This window comes from Saccostrea cucullata, unplaced genomic scaffold (genome assembly GCF_032062105.1).
Source record: "Saccostrea cucullata isolate Sc308-1 unplaced genomic scaffold, CSIRO_AGI_Scuc_v1 ctg854, whole genome shotgun sequence".
NCBI classification, from domain to species: domain Eukaryota; kingdom Metazoa; phylum Mollusca; class Bivalvia; order Ostreida; family Ostreidae; genus Saccostrea; species Saccostrea cuccullata.
Window position 1 is genome coordinate 92,318 of NW_026934639.1, and position 17,805 is coordinate 110,122.

The following is a 17,805-nucleotide window of genomic DNA, read 5'->3' on the forward strand; positions in this document are numbered from 1 at the left end:
TATCTCTAGTATATATCTGTTTTTAATTTCAATAGATTTTTGTCAGTGTATACAATTTAGTTAACAATATATGTCTGATTATTAAAACATGTATATTTCTAATTTAGAGAGTGAAAATATCACCATTAGATGTGATCTACAAGAAAGAATGCTGAATCCTGCCCAACTGCCATACTATGAACAATTTGTAAGGCTATATTTTGAACAACATACGTAAGGTTTAAAATAATGCTTTGTAACATATGGGATTGTGAATACAATTTAATCAAAGTTCAGTACATTGTATTTTTAATTTTTTTTCAAAACATCTGTTAAATTTTTATAGACAGTACATTCGGAATCAACCAGCATGAAAACATTTCCAACCCAAAGCAAAGCCTCTGGTATGTGCATACCAATACATAGAATAGCCATCACTGATATGATACCGCTACAGAATGTTTGTGAATCCATAGTTTTTGGAGTGGTAGGTCATTTACATTGATATCAAGTCATAAAATCTGGCTAAAGTGATAACAATTGACAAAAAACTTAATAATGACAATTTTCGTTAGCCTTTGATACTTCAAGCAACAAGCTGCTGGAAACTAGAATGGGAAGAGTTGGAGAAAAATCAACAACAGTTCAAAGCCCTGTGCTACATTTTAATGGAAAAGGTACTCTGTTAATCCCATCCATTGATGTATGATATGTCCCATTCTAACAACCAATGATGTATGATGTGTCTCATTCTTACTTTTTTGGGGGCTGTTGTACCTTCAATTGATTTGAGTTGTATATAAGTACATTCTAAAAGTCATACGTAAACGACTGTCATTTTCTATCATCTCTAAAGCATAAGAAAAATTTACTCATTTGTACAGTGTAATATTAATGTTTCAAAGAATTTTAAACGGTATAAAATTCTACCTTCATTGTTTAGACGGGATAATTAATTTCCCCTTTGCGATTTGGCACTGATTGGAGAAAATATAGACAAAAAATATTACAAAAGTAAGAGTTCTCCTATTTTTTTTTAAAAGGTTCCATTTCATTTAAAAAAGAATCAATATAGTGATAGATCAGTAATATATACGTAGAGATTTTTTAAATTGATTTTTTTAATTTGAAACGCTTCGTTAAAAAGATTTCATGAAGTGATTGCATTAAAACTAGATAAGAGAAATGGCAAGCTTTATCCTCTTCTTTGTGAGTGATACTTGGAATACTATTAAATGATAATCTGGTCAGACAAACTTAGGTCATTGACCTTAACGTGAAAGATTGTAAAGCTACCATATTTAACAACTAAAAAGTCATTAAAAGCCCTATTTTCTGTTTTATTATATTTTAAAATATATTTTTGGTCTTTTTTTCTGTCAAAAAGAAATGAAAATCACTAACATGATCTGTCGAAATGCGCAGATGGTGCATTAGAATTGGTACCGCATAAGATTACCCTTATAAAAACGTATTGATTTTTTTCTTTAAGAAATCTGCATTCTTATTTTATAAAAAAAAAATATTTAGACTAATTTATAAAAAAAAAAAAAAGGAAAATAATAAGAATGCAACCAGATCCTGTAATATTGTAATCATTATATAAATATCCATAAAAGGTTGGTTCAAAGCAAGCAACCTTTGTTTTCCACTTACTCATTTTTCTATAAAATTATTTATAACTTTTTCTTTGAAAAAAAAAAGGCGAAAATAATATTGCTGATGTAAACCAAATAAAAGTTTTTAAAAATATTTATTGATATTAGTTGAATCGGATTACTTTATAAAAGGTGGAGGAATTATCTTTATCAGTCATAAACATTGAATACATTAAACACATCATAAGAATTAAATGGTGAAGATAACAATGTTCGATACCTCCCCCCAAAAAATCGCCCGCGTGATAGAACATCTGCTATATAGTAAAGAGTAAATTATTACATTGTGGGTTCGAATCCCACTTTAGAACGTGGAGACCGGTCCTTTGGATGAGATCGTATAAACCGAGGTCCCAGTAGATGCTTGCACGAAAAAGATCCCTTACTGCTCAATGGGTCTGAGTGCCTAGTATAGGTCAAATCTTGGCAGATCTCCACTGGCAAATGGTGACGTCTCCATATGAGTGCAAAATTCTCGGTAAACAACCCACAAAAAGCCAATTAAGCAAAAAATCCACAAAACAAATACAAATGTGTGAAAAAGACACAAAACACAGACCAATTGAAATTCCAGGGATGGGATCAGGTGCCTAGGAGGAGTAAACGAGTAATTGTTTTTTTTCAGGAAATGGCTCTGGTCGGACAAGTAAAGTCACCAAATCCTTGTATTAGTGGAAACAATAGAACGATTAAAAACCTACAGACTCCGGAAGAGAAACCTTGTGGCTGGTACTTGTTTCTGCCAGCTCCAAATGGGACTCTACTGGTAAAGGGTATTGCAGCCAAAGAGTTACTCCTTCCATACACTGGGACCTCAACAATGGATGACATTTCAGATGATGCTTTAGAGGACATGAGAGCAAGCTTTGAAAAGGTGTCGATTGTGGTTGGGGGCTTTCAACCCTGAATTTAATTTTCCCTCCTTTATAGAAAATAAGTTTTTTCTCTTTCAAATTATTATGAGAGTATTTCATTCGAAATATGACATATATTGATAATAATCTCTTCATTACAGAAAAAGAAATTATTTTTTTTATCTTGCATTTTAATTTCAGCTGCCAGTTCTGGATAATTTCAACCCTCTAAATAGACCCTCTGGGCTGTACGAATGTTTAAAGACGAAATATGGTCGACAGGAAGACAAAAATACGAAGCACAAGTCCAGAATTGACGATGATGTAAGATATATCTATTTCTAATATTAAGAGAATATAACTATAAACGTCTTCTTATGATAATTTAAAAAAATTCGATGAAAAATACTGGTTATGAGGTAGGGGCTTTATAAACTTAGAGAAACTCGATTGAGACTCGTCGATAGAAAACACAAAAATCTTATCCAACAACAGTACTTTTGACTTTTTGTTTACATGCTCGATATGATAATATGTAGTCCGATTTTAGTAAAACTTAGCATACCAAATAAAGGTATGTAGTCTGTTCATTGTGGTTTTTTTCCCACATTAATTTCGATAATAATTTTGCTGTAGTTTTTAGAACTTGAATATAGAAGATGTAAAGATTTACAACTCGGTAGAATTAAAAATACAACATCCAGGTTTAACTTAATCATTAAAAGCACAAACCATTATGTCATCTAATTCGAATTCTCGAGAGGGACGTTAATCAATATACAACCAATCAATCAATCAATCGAAGGTCGCCAACAACTTAATTTAAATATAACTTTTTTTATTGTATTGAAATGATTCTATGTTTGGAATGAACATTTTTTTTATTACTTAATATAGTTGTTTTTTTTATACAATATATAAATTTTATATAAATGAATTTAAAATAAAAACGAATAGTTTACATCTACGGCAAGTTTTCCACTTCAAAATACTCTAGTTATTATGACCCAAATTATCTATATGACAATTTCTAGGATCTAAGATTTCTTCGATTAGCCATGTTATCCTGTTTTTGTTTTTTTATGGGGGAGGGCGGGGGGTGTAAACTTTATATTATAAGCCACTTACAATAATTTTGCCTTGACAATTTGGTTAGAATAGCAAAAGGTATCGTATAAGTAGAAATTTTAGCGAGACGTAAATTTGTCCTTCAAAATCGGTGTTTTATTTTTAGCGAAAAGTAATTTTATTGATTTTAAATTGCTCACTTAAGAAGCTATTACAACTAAAACGCAATTAATTTTTAGCGATATTGAATTTTAGCGATCTCAGCGCTCTGGCTAATAATGCCAAAATTGAATCCTAGCTAACAATTCTGCTTATACGACAAACAAAAAGAGTCACACTATACAATGTATGTACAGAGAGTTTAATGGGGATCGTGGGGATGGAAGACTTTTTTTTTAAGATAATGATTTTATTTCATATTTTGCCGTGTGGTAGAAAATAATTTAGGATTTTTTTTTTTCAGATGTATACTATTTTAAAATTGCTTGTTTTTCAATCCAACTCTAGTTAAATATAAAGAATCTACAAATAAGCCCTATCCATTTCATGTGACCTTTAAAATAAAAAAAAAGTCAAAACTTTAATCACCTTTTGAAATCTTAAAAGCTCTTCCAACTTTTTAGTGAGAATAGTTTTTACCTAAACAAAAAATAAATAATTCTCTTCTTCATTAATTACTTCTTCATCTGTTCATTATCATCTTTGATCACAAGACCTTAAATCCCACGCCATGCGAAATAGGATTACTAGATATTAAAAGTCATTAATAATATATATGTCGAGTAAGACAAAAAGGAATCATTATTGCTTGAAATCAAAAGTATCTAGTATTTTGTAGGGATTTTCTCTTCGTTGTTTTTGGTAGATAAGTATTTCTCCATCCAAGCAAACCTGTCCTGGAGCTACTTTAAGAATAGACAACACAGGACGACGAAGTTCAGCAGCGAAAGGAAACACAAATAGAAAACCATCACCTCTTCCCTTTAAAGTCGGTCATCTAAATTCACTTATTGAATTTCCACATGAACTTTGAAGGTAAAATTAAGAATTTATTATTGATGGAAACAGTATATATACTATTTAGTGTAAAAAGATACAAATGGAAGAAAAAAATATCTAAATGATTGCCCTTTGAACTCTTGTTAAAAAATGTAAATAATTGAGAGGAAAATAAAATAGGATTCATATTTACATGCTAAGTCGTTAAAAGTTTTTCTGGATTAACAAGAATCCAAACACCATACCCAGAATATTACAAAATGATTCCCGTTTATTTTGTGCTTTAGAATGTAAATATATCAGATCAAAAAACAAAACAAACCGACCAACAACAAAGAAACAAACAAAAGCAAAAACAAAACAAAACAAAAACACACACAGATCAAACAAACAAAGACAAATGTACTTACAACAACAAAAAATGACAATTTGAGCAAAACAACCCTTTTTTGAATGATCTGTTGTTTGTTTAAACATAAGGAGGCTGGGGAGTCAACGAATAAACCAGATAATAACTACATGTATCTTTTTAAATTTGATATCCTTAGCTGTCAACCATCATTTTGAAAAGAAAAAAGATCATACTTTTTAGTTTTAAATTTCATCACTTTTGTATATCGATGCTCTTTCCCTGAAGGAGATCAATAAAGTCTGAAAATGGCTACAATCACCCAGCCCTCATAAGCCCAAAAAGAAATTTTAACAGCTTAAATGAAAATCTTCTTTGCGTCAATGGCTTTAAGGAATGATTATGTTTTGAGTACTGTATAGCACAATTATATCGCCACACATTATTTTTGCGAGGTATATGTAGATATTCGGAATTTATAAGAGAGATTTATTTGTTGCGCAATGTGGTTTCTTTTGTAAATACTCACTTGTAATCACTTTCAACTTTCTTTTTCCCGTATTTTACGGCTCTATTTGAATTATGTAGAAAATAAAGTATTTTCATGAAAAGCAGTCCCGATACCTATTCTAGACTAAATTTGACACTGTTTTAAAGAAGAGGCCATGAACATACAAATTACCATTTTCTGAAGGACTGTAGGCAATCTTGATACATTTTCTGTCTGATATGGAAAAAAAACTCCCATATTAATATCATGATTGTTTTTCTTAATTTTCCATTAGAAATGACAGTTTAAGAGGCCGTGGGGGTCGCAGCCATTTTTAGACTATAATGATCTCCTTGAAGCTCTATATGAAGATAAACAAAAATTGTCAAATGTTAAAACTAAAATGTGTGAAATTTTTCTTTGCCAAATGATAGTTGACAGCTTAAGATATCATGTGTAAAAAAATAAGTTAAATATGATGGTTAATTTTGTTGACCCACAGCCTCCTTAATATAGATTTTTCATCTCGTGTACTTACAAATTATGCCCCGAAACACCTTATTTGACCAAGCTAAAGTTATAAAGCATCATTTAAGGAATTTATTTCTCAATTGTAAAGTTATAAAGCATCATTTAAGGAATTTATTTCTCAATTGTAAAGTTATAAAGCATCATTTAAGGAATTTATTTCTCAATTGTAAAGTTATAAAACATCATTTAAGGAATTTATTTCTCAATTGTAAAATTTTTCAGGAGCAGACAGACTCGCGTTATAAAGCGAAATTAAGATTCTCGCGAATAAAAAGTGATTTACAATATGTACTAATTTACTATAGAAGCCGAAAGTTACACATTTTATTAGATATATGAACTTGTACTAAAAAGACAGGTTTTAATTTCTCTGATATATTACACGTGTATAATTTTGTTATGATGTTAAAGAACAATGTCTTGCATATTAAGGAATCACCTTATTCATATGAATGAATAATTTCTTGGTAACTTTTTGAACAGTATTGAATTCAGAATTTGTTTAAGATATATTGATTTCAGCATATGATATATTATATATAAGCATATGTTTTTCATCTTATGTATTAATTAAATAGAGATTTCTCTATTATCCCTCGGCTTTCATATTCAAAAATAAGCCAGACACCGGAGGTGGAATCGCGTTTGATTTCTTTTTCATAAAATATTCAAAGATAGTCTAAACAATGGGGGACAGTAGTCGTCTGAAGTTTGAAATGTATCATATTGAAAAGATATTATCACTTCATGTCACGCCACTTTAAATAATACATTATATACTGTCTAAAACCACTTTTAATCAGAACAAATAAAAGATTGCTCAAAGTATTAAGTCAGACAAATTTATTCCAAAATAACTTATGAAAAGTTTAACTGGTGTGATATGCGTGTTTATTTCTATCTTTCATTTTAAATGTTAGAATGGAAAAGATCTTTTAACCAATTCTCCAGAATTGAGATTTTGTAGAAACTGTATCTGGTTTGTCATAATAAGTCTGTAAAAAGGTCCGTCCATTTCTCATGAAATAAGGCATTTTTCCGAATCGAAACATTCCTCTTTTAGAAGGAATGGGCTGCTCTTCTGAATTGTTGTCCAGGAGAGAATCCTTCAAACCACCAGTAATAAATCTGTCCGCATTAAAATTTGCCCTTTGTTCCTCGTCAATTAATTCGGGAATATAATCTTGTCCATGCAATGCATCCCCCATTTTATTGACAAAAACATCGTCCATACTTGGCGAATGTCTCACTTGAGATTTACCGATCCGGAAAAATGTACTATATGGTCTTTTTTGCGGGAGGAATTTCTCTGATGTATCATAATAACTCGGTCTTCGATCATCATATACTGGTATGGCAGATACGTTCATGACCAGGAGTACAATTCCTACACACCAGAATCGAAAAACTACCATCATTATTTATCTGAAAGGAAATCAATTTGCTTGCATTAAAGTCCTCAATTATTTTGCAACTGAAAGCAATAAATATCTTGATGAAAATGAATAGAAACTTCACAAACTGGAGAACCTATAGAGATTACTAAATCGCAAGGGATAGGAAAGAGCTGATTTGGTTAAAATTTGTCATATTCCACATGTCCATTGCAGATGTTTTCATAAATGATTTTATAACTATAGATTCCTTATTTTTCGCGAGTACTTATTATGACAAAATGCTTCTTTGACGTCAAATCGCAAAACACAAAAATTCGTGAGTGGACGGTTGATCGAGAGAATTTTCATTGATTTCAGCAACATAAAAATAAAGAAGCGAGTAGTTTTATTTCGCGAGCAGTGCCTCTCGCGAAATTACACGATAAATAATTTTTCTCACATATTCAGGAATCTGCAGTAATTGTTTTAAATCGAGCAATTTGTCGCCCAGAATTCTTATATGCCCCGACCAAAATTTTTCAATTGTAATTTTTAGGAAAAAAAGGATAAATTTGTATTTTATTTACTGTATACTTATATTTACTGTCATCCTATTATTAATGCAACGAAGGCCAAATGGATTTGTATTATTTAAAGTAGGTTTAATTTGTATTTATAGAAATTTAAACTAATTAATTCCTTAACTAGAAATAAAATTACTTGCCAATTGGCAAACAATTTCCCAATACTCCTGCACCCCAGAAAAGCTAAAGAACATTGAACAACTTGAATGAATTTTACAAATATAAATGTATCAAAAATCATATACTTTTTTCAAAAGTGATATTCATTGAATAACTTACTTTGTAATTGAAGTTATTGTCGTATCCAATATTATCTCGCACAGATTTTTATAAAACTTTTAAAGGCAGTATTCACTCCTTCAGTTTACTTAACGTTTGTTGCGTCACTGGCGTAACAATTTTTTTAAGTAACACGCAAAACTTAAAGAGTAGGAACCTCTCGGCACTACTGGTGATGCTGATTGCTAGATGATTATATTGTCTCGCGACAAATTTAATTGTTTGATATAAACATTAATATGACATTTATCTTGGAGAATGAAATATGATCCGAACGTAATCATATGATGTATACGCTGCTTCTATCAATCAAATTGGCCGCCGCTAATCCGTTTTATGAAAGTGTAGAGAGAGTTAAACATATTATAAGCTTTTGATGCCATTTCGGCATGAGTTTCTGAAAAGAAATATCCAAAACTGCAAAAAAATTGTGCTTTTGGAAGAATGATTAAAGATTGTTATAAAGAATTTTTAAAAAAAATTGGGGAGTATCAAAAATCTAATGTTACGAATCTTAATACATGTAGTCGGATAGTCTAATCTGTAGACGAAAAGACATTATATATAAACATTGATGGTTCATAACTATAAATTTGAAGGAATAAATTTGGACAATTCCCTGTTTATTTTTCATGCACATTGATGTGTGGTTCCTGACAAATTGTAATCGTTAGCATAAGGAGCACATGCAGAATAATATACAAGAAAAATGAAGTAAGTGTTTATCTAAAAGGTATTGCAACTTATTATTCGATTTTTTTTATCAAGCATATTAATATTATAATCTCAAAGTATACAAACACGAATTAAATGAATTTTGTGCTGAGCATAATAGATTATAAAACATACCTGACCACCAGCCAGTGTCGAGTCTTCTAAAATAATTAGTTCTTGGTGTGTGTTTTCTGTCGGTTGTAATAATTATGTTTAGCTATAGTTTATGAGTGAATCTGTGGCGCTGATTAGTTTCTTGTAGAGAAAAATGAATGAAAACAGCTCACTTGTTTAGTTGAATTTTAAAGTTGTTTACTCTCAAGAGTTCTTCACGCGGCAAGTCGATAGATCGAATGTTTCATATGAGGGAATAGAATATTCTAATTGCCACTGTTTTTAAAGTCTCCATTCAGTTTAATCATTAAAAATTGAAAAACTTTCATTGCATCTTACAAAACATGATCCAAAAAAGTAGTATTAAATATAACCTGTAAGAAATCAACGAGGTTTAAACACTATTGAATCTCTTCCCGCACTCAGAATGTTATTTGAGATGAAAAATTCTGTTTTTGAACAAACGCAGTATAAAAAAAATATTTTCTATCAATATAGTGGATTCCTCGAAAATCTATATTTACTCTGTACGCCAATTTTATTTTTGTATGATTTTAAAACACAATACAAGGGAATGGTACCCTTTCATTCTAAATTAATTCTGTGAAAGAGTAATTTTTTTAAACAGGACTGGTTTAATAACATTTTCATTTGTACAATAATGTCAATTTCTATGCTTTACTTAATATGCTTTTCATTGACTTTAACAGGAATGATTTAATAACATTTTCGTTTGTACAATAATGTCAATTTCTATAATTTACTTATTGCTTTTTCTTGATTTTAACAGGAATGGTTTAATAACATTGTCTTTTGTACAATAATGTCAATTTCTATGCTTTACTTATGCCTTTCCTTGATTTTAACAGGAATGTTTTAATAACATTTTCGTTTGTACAATTATGTTCATTTCTATGCTTTACTTGTTTGTGCTTTTCCTTGATCAATTCGCTTATATCAGTCTCTAGTCTAAGAAAACATTATTGCATGAGATTGTCCTATAGGTATTCATAGGGAAAACGCTAATAGCCCCTAATTTATTGCATATGCACAAATCCAGTATGGATTTGATCAATCACAATGCTAATCTATTTCCCTATAGCTTTTTTACTAGTTCCGCCTCTTTCCAGATGATGGATCGCTCAGTGTGTATCAGGGTCCAATATTTGTTAAGAGAACAGGTAAACATGACTGCTATTTCGATTACTTTTCATTTGTCTTTCATTGTTTACTGAAACCCTCATTGTGGATAATTACTCCCAATTTTTGTTCTTTGAAGAAAGAAGACAAATTACAACAGTTAATCTATTCATCAGAAGAATGTTTCTAGAGGTTTTAAAGCATCTCGAAAAGGTTAATATTTTAAATTGAAAATATGATGAAAGCCCAGGGGAAATCTTATGATCAATCTTTTGAAGCATAATCTGTTTTAACTATATGTACAAGATTACTTTCTGAGAGAGGGGGAGGGGAAACTAGAGTAGTAGAGTACATGAAATCGTGTTTGGGAATCAGCACAAAAAGTATTGCACATTCATTTCAAGAATGCTACTTAAATGCCTAAGCAAAAAATCGAACATCTTTCATCAAGAAACTTGTCATTTTATCACTGTATGGAAGATGCTGTTCGAAATTCTACTTGATTTTGATCACTAGCTATACTTTGGGTCATTCGAAATTTCTGTCTGCATATTTAGACCAAAAAAAAAAAAATCATTTATGTACGTTTTCTTACACATAATAAAACTGCTTTAACAAACATGAGACTTCTTCTTGTTACATTTAAAATTTACCATATTTCTGTGTCATTTTCCCCTCCTTAACACCGGCAACACGCGTTTTCATGCGTCTGATGGTTGTTTTTAGACCAAACATCCACTGAAATGGACCAATTTTTTGGATCATAGACTTAAGGATCATATCCTGTGTATTTTCAACTGTAGTTTTTGGTTTTCTCTATGAATGTTTTTTAAAGAAACAAAAATAGGATATACATTAATGTGATAAATAAACATTTGCTTACATTTTTAACACGGAGTACCCATTATTTTTTTTTACCATAAAGATGTGAATGAATTTTTTTTTCTTCAATCAATCCTTGTTTACTTGCGTTTACTTTCAATTACAAATTATGCATCAATACATTAGTGGGTGGGTTTGAATAGGGTGTGTGTTTGGAGGGTCAGTGCTATGACTAGCTGCGATGAAGATACTGCTGATTATCCATATTGTAAGCTGCTGGGTAAAATAACAACAGTCAAAGATGCAGATACTTTCTTTTTATCGATGTTTATGGATAATTATTTAAGGAACAAATTTTTAAATCTAAAGCTATCAACCATCATTTGAAAGTCATCATCAAAGAAAATTTTCGTACGTTTTTATTTTAAAATCAAAAGGATTCTACTTTAAAATTCTATTGTACAATCACTGCAAATTCTTAATTTTTGTATATCTTTGTAAGGAGCTCTTCTTCTAAAGGAGATCAATATAGTCTAAAAATGGCCACAACCACCCAGCCCTCAAAAAAATATATCAGAAAGTTGAAAATTTCTGCTTTTTACTCCTTTTTTATGATATATATTTTTTTTCAATTCGCAGTCAAAAGATATTAAACCTTCAGTTCAAACAGTGATAACTTATGACATTTTACTATGTACTTGTATTATTATATCATCTCTTATAATAAATTATTTATATTTTTCACAGTAAAAAATTGCTTCATGGCTTTTGTTTTTCCTTTTTCATATACAGGGGGAGACAGTTCGGCTCTGCTTTTTACTCGACTTCAAGGCTATGCATGAACTTTGTTAAATCAAAGATTGAATTTGAAATAGTGCTTAACTGTGATTTTTCTCTGTTGACCAATATCATATGAATATAGTGCCCTATTGATATGTTGAATAAAGGGTGTTGTTGTTGTGGAATTTGTTGACTGGGTTCATTTACTGAATACCTGGATTAAGTATTCATAATTTATAAAGTATTCTTTTATTTGATGTCTGTTTTGTTTTCTTAAATGACACTTAAAAAGAACTTTTGAAATAGTTTAAAGCTAAAAAGAGGCAAGATGTAATAAAGAAATCATCACTCACATCTACTTTTTTTCTTGTACAATTGTATATTTAAGAAATGCACATTTTTTAAATTATACTTCTTTGGAAGTTAGGTGAGTAGATTTGCATGTCTATCTCGTGAATTGTCGTGTCTGACGTCAGTGGACGGGGACAATTGAAATTGACATGGGAGGCTTCCTGTATTTCAAACGTATAGGACAGCATTTTTATATCTGTATGTACATTTTTTGAGATATAAATTAAATATATGGAATAGCTGTCTAATTTGTTGGGTATGCAAAGGACGTAAACGACAGTTGGAAACTTTGAGCTTTGCCCGTTATGCAAATTATTCCACGTTTCCAACTATGGTTGATGCCCAGGCATCCCAAACAAAATAGACGATGATTCCTTAAATCATCATAGCAAAAACACAAACTTCTTGAAAAGGCGAAGTAAGAGAAGTAAAGATCCTATTGTCAACCTGCACTATTTCAACATGTCACACCGTGCCCCCTACTTTTAACAAAATGATGGAGTACCACGGTAATACATAGTCATATTTAAAATAAATATACAGTGTATAGTGTAAAATATATCAGACAGAATTCCCTGTTGAGTACATGGGACATTAAAGGACAATAAAATTTGCAAAAATCTTACTTTTAATGGGATTGCGGAAATCTTTACAACAACGGTAGCGTGTCTCCCGTCTGAAAAGGCATGACTTTGTTCTATGTTTTTCATTATGAGTCATTGAAATATATCGAGTCGACATATGAATGAAAGGAACTCTGTTAACTGATAATACGTTCAAAATATACCGGGATATCTTGTATCTTACAGCAAGGGTTTGCTTTTTATGAATATTTTTTCCATATAAACTTTGATTTATAGAAGTATTTAAAAGAAATGATTGGCTAATAAAGGTGCACGATTAGTGCCATTGCATTTCCAACAGATGTAATATCCAAAGAGTAAATATTGTCAACCAGGAACTCCATCATCGTTTCAATAGCTTATTATACCCCCCGCTTGAAAAGTGGGGGTATATGGTAATCGGTATTTCCGTCCGTCCGTCCGTCCGTCTGTACGTCCGTCTGTCCGTGTTTACGAGAGTGCATTTATTGGGTATTTTTCATGCCAAGATTGTACTTATTGGGTACTTTTTGCTTATTGGGTATACCCAATAAGAAGTGTCGCTGAATATGCTTAAAACACCCTAATTGGGTATTTGCAGGTTAGTACCCAACAAAACTTGGACACGACGATTTGTCCAAAAAAGTGTCCAAAAAAGTTGCTTTCACGGACGCACCGTGTTTTGTGTTTCAGTTTTACATTCGGAACTCTAAATTCTCGAGAGTTCCGAAAATCAACTTCCGTTGATCCTGATCATAACAACGTTTGTTTTCATGGAAAAAAATATGGCGACTAAGAAACACTCAATGTCAATAAGATTGTCTGAATGACAAGAGAAAAGGTGAGTTTATTCTATTAATATTTATTTATTGCTGGGTTCTTGTTTAAGAAAAATTGATTTTAATGTAATTTTGAAAACAATTGTGCACAAAATTAAAATAGATATATCGGAACAATTAATCCTAAGTTGCGCTTGTATGTATTTTGAATTTTCTCTGTCTTTTTAACTCTCTTGAGGGCGAGAAGTATTTAGTAAATGATCGTATTTTGTTAGATAATCTTTAATAAATCGAAAGTGTTAATTATTTAATTTTATATCATAACCAACTAAGTATGTTCTGACAATGTATATTGGAAAGGGAAATGAAAATTTTAACAATTGTGTGTTCATAAATCAGCTGTAAATTATCGGTTCATGTAGACAGTATTACAATCGCAAAGTGAGCTAAGATGATGATAAATGGGATAATTGACAACAACTAAATAATTGTATGTAAGTTTATCTCATCTGATATGTAAGAGATTCATTGTATTACTGAAAAACGTTCAGTCAAAACAGTGCTTCTTTCTGTCTTTGATTTTGAGTGTCTGCTTTATTTTGATTTTTTTTTTAAATTATTGTTTTTGGCATTTGTTTTAATTAATTTAAAACAATACTGAAATTGATATAGGGCTGCTATAAGTATTTCACATGATGGGTGTGTAATTAGCATCGCGCTACACCCGGGGCTTCCATTTTTGAGGATGGGGCTAGTGGTTTTCTGCACTGAGGAATCCCCTTGTGCTATTAGGAATTTTAAAATACACATGTAATGCATGAAAAGCACAACCGGTATTTTCACTCCTTTTTGCTATTAAATTCCCTATATGGAAATATTCCAGACAGCATGCTCCTATTATCCATAAATCTCCACAACTGCATCCATTTTGCAGTACTACCAGACTGATTTACTTAAAAACATTTTTTTTTCCTAATTTGAATCCCCCCTTTACTTTGTTTAATATAGCAATATTTGCTTGTACATATATGACTCACAGATATCTCATTATTAAATTATATACATTTACTCAATCAGCTCAATGATAAGTGTCATGCAATTATGTTGCGCTTTTTTTATTTAAAGCCATATATGGCGTAACTGATCAAAAAATATATTTTTGAAAAATACGAAATTAAGTAAAGAAATATAGTTAATACATTTAAATTAAAGCTTTTCATACAATTCGGAGCACGGAGAACACCTTGTTTCATCTAATAATACGACTTTATCTTCTCTGTAATGTGTTATTTAAATCTTTTGTATTTCCTTCAAAGTCGGAGAAAATTTCTAGAATCTAAATTAAAATTTGATATCTTTATAACGCAATTGACTTAGGTTTTGTAATTTACGGAAAATTTCTATCTTTATCATGTTTATATAAATTAATGATACAAATAATAAGTTTTTATAATTTCAGTCTAATAATTTTGATTGTACATACGCCACATATGGCTTTAAATGATTCAAGGTGAACACAAAATGATTTTTGCTTCGTTTTAATTAGTTGAACTAGTGAATGACCAGAAAAGGAATATTTAAAATCTTTTTTTCATTTTTTTTAAATCATTAATTTATATATGATTAAATACTAGCGAAAATTAAATTAAACTTTAATTTTAAAAAAGAATCATCTGTAGTTAATACCTTGACTTTTTTCACGATGAACTTTTTTTCAATGTTACTTTTTAATGTTTGCCTCTATATTTGGGCTTGTCACTTTTTACTCGGGGATAGTAACTTTATTGCCACCAAGCTGTGGATTAGTACTTGGTTTCCTTTATTGCACAGCGATGACTATGATTTAATAGCACAAAAAGCTAATGAGTTTACGTAACTATGTGAATTTATATGATTAATGCTTACTTGTGATTTTAGGATAACTGGAGATAATGATTCCTTTTTTCCATTGATATTTAATTCATAAATATTTTCCTAAGTATTATGTTACAATAAATTGGTTTAGATTTTTTTATAAAAGTCATAAATAATTGCAATGGAAATTAAAACCATAATCATATTCATTGAGGATTTTCAATATGTAACAGGTCAAACAGGAACTTCAATTGTGAACATTGCAGAGGACACACTCGTCAGAAGATGACCCTTAGAAATAGGACAATTGTAAGTAATCAGTAAAATGATCAGGAATACTTCATGCCAACCATAAGATTTTTAGAGACATTTTCGCTTCTTAAATTAGAAGAAATAAAGGAAAAAACTTGTACATACTACATAATTATTAGGCAACCAACCTTTAACGGCAGGAAAGCTTTTGGTATGTGCAATACAGCTACATAAAACCTCCTTAGTATTCATGTTGAGTTTGAGAAAGTACCTTAGTATTTTTTCTAGTGTTTGCCAACATTTTCATGCACACTGTTTGCTTGTTTGTAATATCATTTTATTTTATATTCTTCAGATGCCCTTTACCTTTGCCAGTTTTGAATCATTTGTTTTTAGGGCATCTGAGGGTTGGTTCCAGAACTTAATTAATTGTAAAGTAAATACCGTGGTACTATTCGGTCATAGGTTATGTTAATACATGTATAACATTTTGTTCTGATAGAGGTGGCATACAGGAAAAGAAACAATACTAGATATCACTTCAAAGGAATAAAATAGCTTCATCTTGTAGGTGTATTTTATTTAAGGATCACTACTTCATATTTTTCATATTTTCAACTTCTATCCAGCTTAGTCAATTTTAATTAAAGGAGTTTTCCACTTAAGTATTTCTAATTAACATTTTGTACAATCATTATTTATAACTTCGAATATCACGAAATACAAGCCGATTTTCAACACCTACTGAACACACAAATTCCGGAACGTTTTCTTTCGAACAGAGTACGGTTCCTCTATTACATACAAATTAGCGGAGACATTTAAATTAGGTATTATATATAAAGGAAGAAACCGATGAATTGTAGCGTGAGATAAGAAATAATAAACAATATACGATGGGTTATAATAATCTTCAATACGTTTGAATTTTATTTTGCATCATTCGTATTCTTCTTAACTTGGGGTAGGTAGGAGTCTTTTTTAGTTCTTGTGGTATTTTTGTCGGGGTTTTGAAAATCCCCCTAATCGCAATAATTTTTAAAAATCTATCATTGTTGAATAAAATGTCAAGATATTTTACCCACTACAATAGTTTTCTTTTATATGATTGTTTGAAAAGCACAAGCGATTGCATAATAATTAACAGTAAATACAGACAGACATACACTACCATTCTTTTGTAAAAGGGGGGGGGGGCTGAGAAAAAGAAAACAAGAAACATGAATTTTATAAATTTGATAAAACGATTAATGTAGAATTAGGAGTTAAAAAGATACTCATTTTTTATTTAAAAAATTAAACTTCAAAATTAATGTGTGTTTATTCATATTGGAGCAGCGTAAAGGGTGGGGGTGGGGTGAAGAACTCAAGATTTATCCCTGAAAAGAATGGGTCACCTGTCCCCCAGATACTACCTGCCTGACATGTATATATATTTCTTAACTTCGCTGTAAATTCCGCAATGAATATTCCGATTTACTTATCGATTATAAATACATTCGAAGTTTTTTTTTCCGAGTTTATATAAAATTTTATATGCATGCAGCTAGCATCCAAATACGTGACAAGAGTATAAAGTTGCTTTGAATATTGAAGTGGTCAGTATGCGAGTTTATTTGTTTAGACATTGATTAAATGTGAAGAAATTATTACGTCCTTGGTATTTTCTGCTTGTAATATTTTGTTTCTTTTTCGCAAGAAATTGATCAAATGTGTATTTATGTACATCTACGCGTGTGCTTTAATTTTCGCAATGAACAGGAATATTGCGATTTAAAACGTGCATGAGAATTACAAAATGTCCCGGAAAATCGTCAAAGTTTAACATATTAGTGATATTCATCGAAGTCTTTAGAGACTTTTTTTTAATTTAAAAAAATGAAAACTGGTGTCTGCACTTTTCAAATACGAGCTACCAGATTGTGTCGCTTTCTATAGTAAACACGTTTTCCAAAGGTATTCACCTGTGGCGGAATGGAATCACGTGACATATTCTCTATTCTTAGCAGGTCAGCAAGAGGTTAATCCTATGTAAATGTACTCACTGAACAGATTGAAAATTATGATACTTTGAAGTAGAAGACATAGAGCGCATTGTTGTTCAACAAAGATATTTCACACAATCTGTATAAATATAATATACACATTATATTTTGATGTCGACTTTGAACAAATCTGCGCTCGATGTTTACGAAAGCTCTTAAGTGGGTACCTGTCACAAATTTCTTTT

At 30.7% G+C, this 17,805-nt stretch overlaps 1 protein-coding gene and 1 long non-coding RNA gene across 6 annotated transcripts in view; one reads left to right on the forward strand and one right to left on the reverse strand.

The window, feature by feature from the left end:
- The window catches only part of LOC134241091 (meiosis 1 arrest protein-like), a 39,584-nt gene that overhangs the window by 9,713 nt on the left and 12,066 nt on the right, over positions 1-17,805 (forward strand). Inside the window, exons 7-15 of one of the 5 annotated variants that reach the window (XR_009986588.1) lie at positions 108-187; positions 326-466; positions 555-656; positions 2,263-2,511; positions 2,693-2,815; positions 4,425-4,594; positions 10,126-10,176; positions 10,275-10,348; positions 11,750-12,034. Coding sequence is in view for 2 of the 5 variants with exons in the window: in XM_062723176.1 (XP_062579160.1) it covers positions 108-187; positions 326-466; positions 555-656; positions 2,263-2,511; positions 2,693-2,815; positions 4,425-4,592 (863 nt within the window). In the remaining 3 variants the exon portion in view is untranslated. Of the gene's footprint in view, positions 1-107; positions 188-325; positions 467-554; positions 657-2,262; positions 2,512-2,692; positions 2,816-4,424; positions 4,595-10,125; positions 10,177-10,274; positions 10,652-11,749; positions 12,035-17,805 lie in introns of those variants that run through there. The other 4 variants (XR_009986589.1, XR_009986587.1, XM_062723176.1 and 1 more) reach the window with 4 other exon arrangements.
- Positions 6,701-8,484, reverse strand: LOC134241107 (uncharacterized). Its single transcript, XR_009986592.1, has 2 exons — positions 8,168-8,484; positions 6,701-7,353 (listed from the first exon to the last, which is right to left on the reverse strand). It is a non-coding gene; the product is annotated as an uncharacterized LOC134241107 (long non-coding RNA).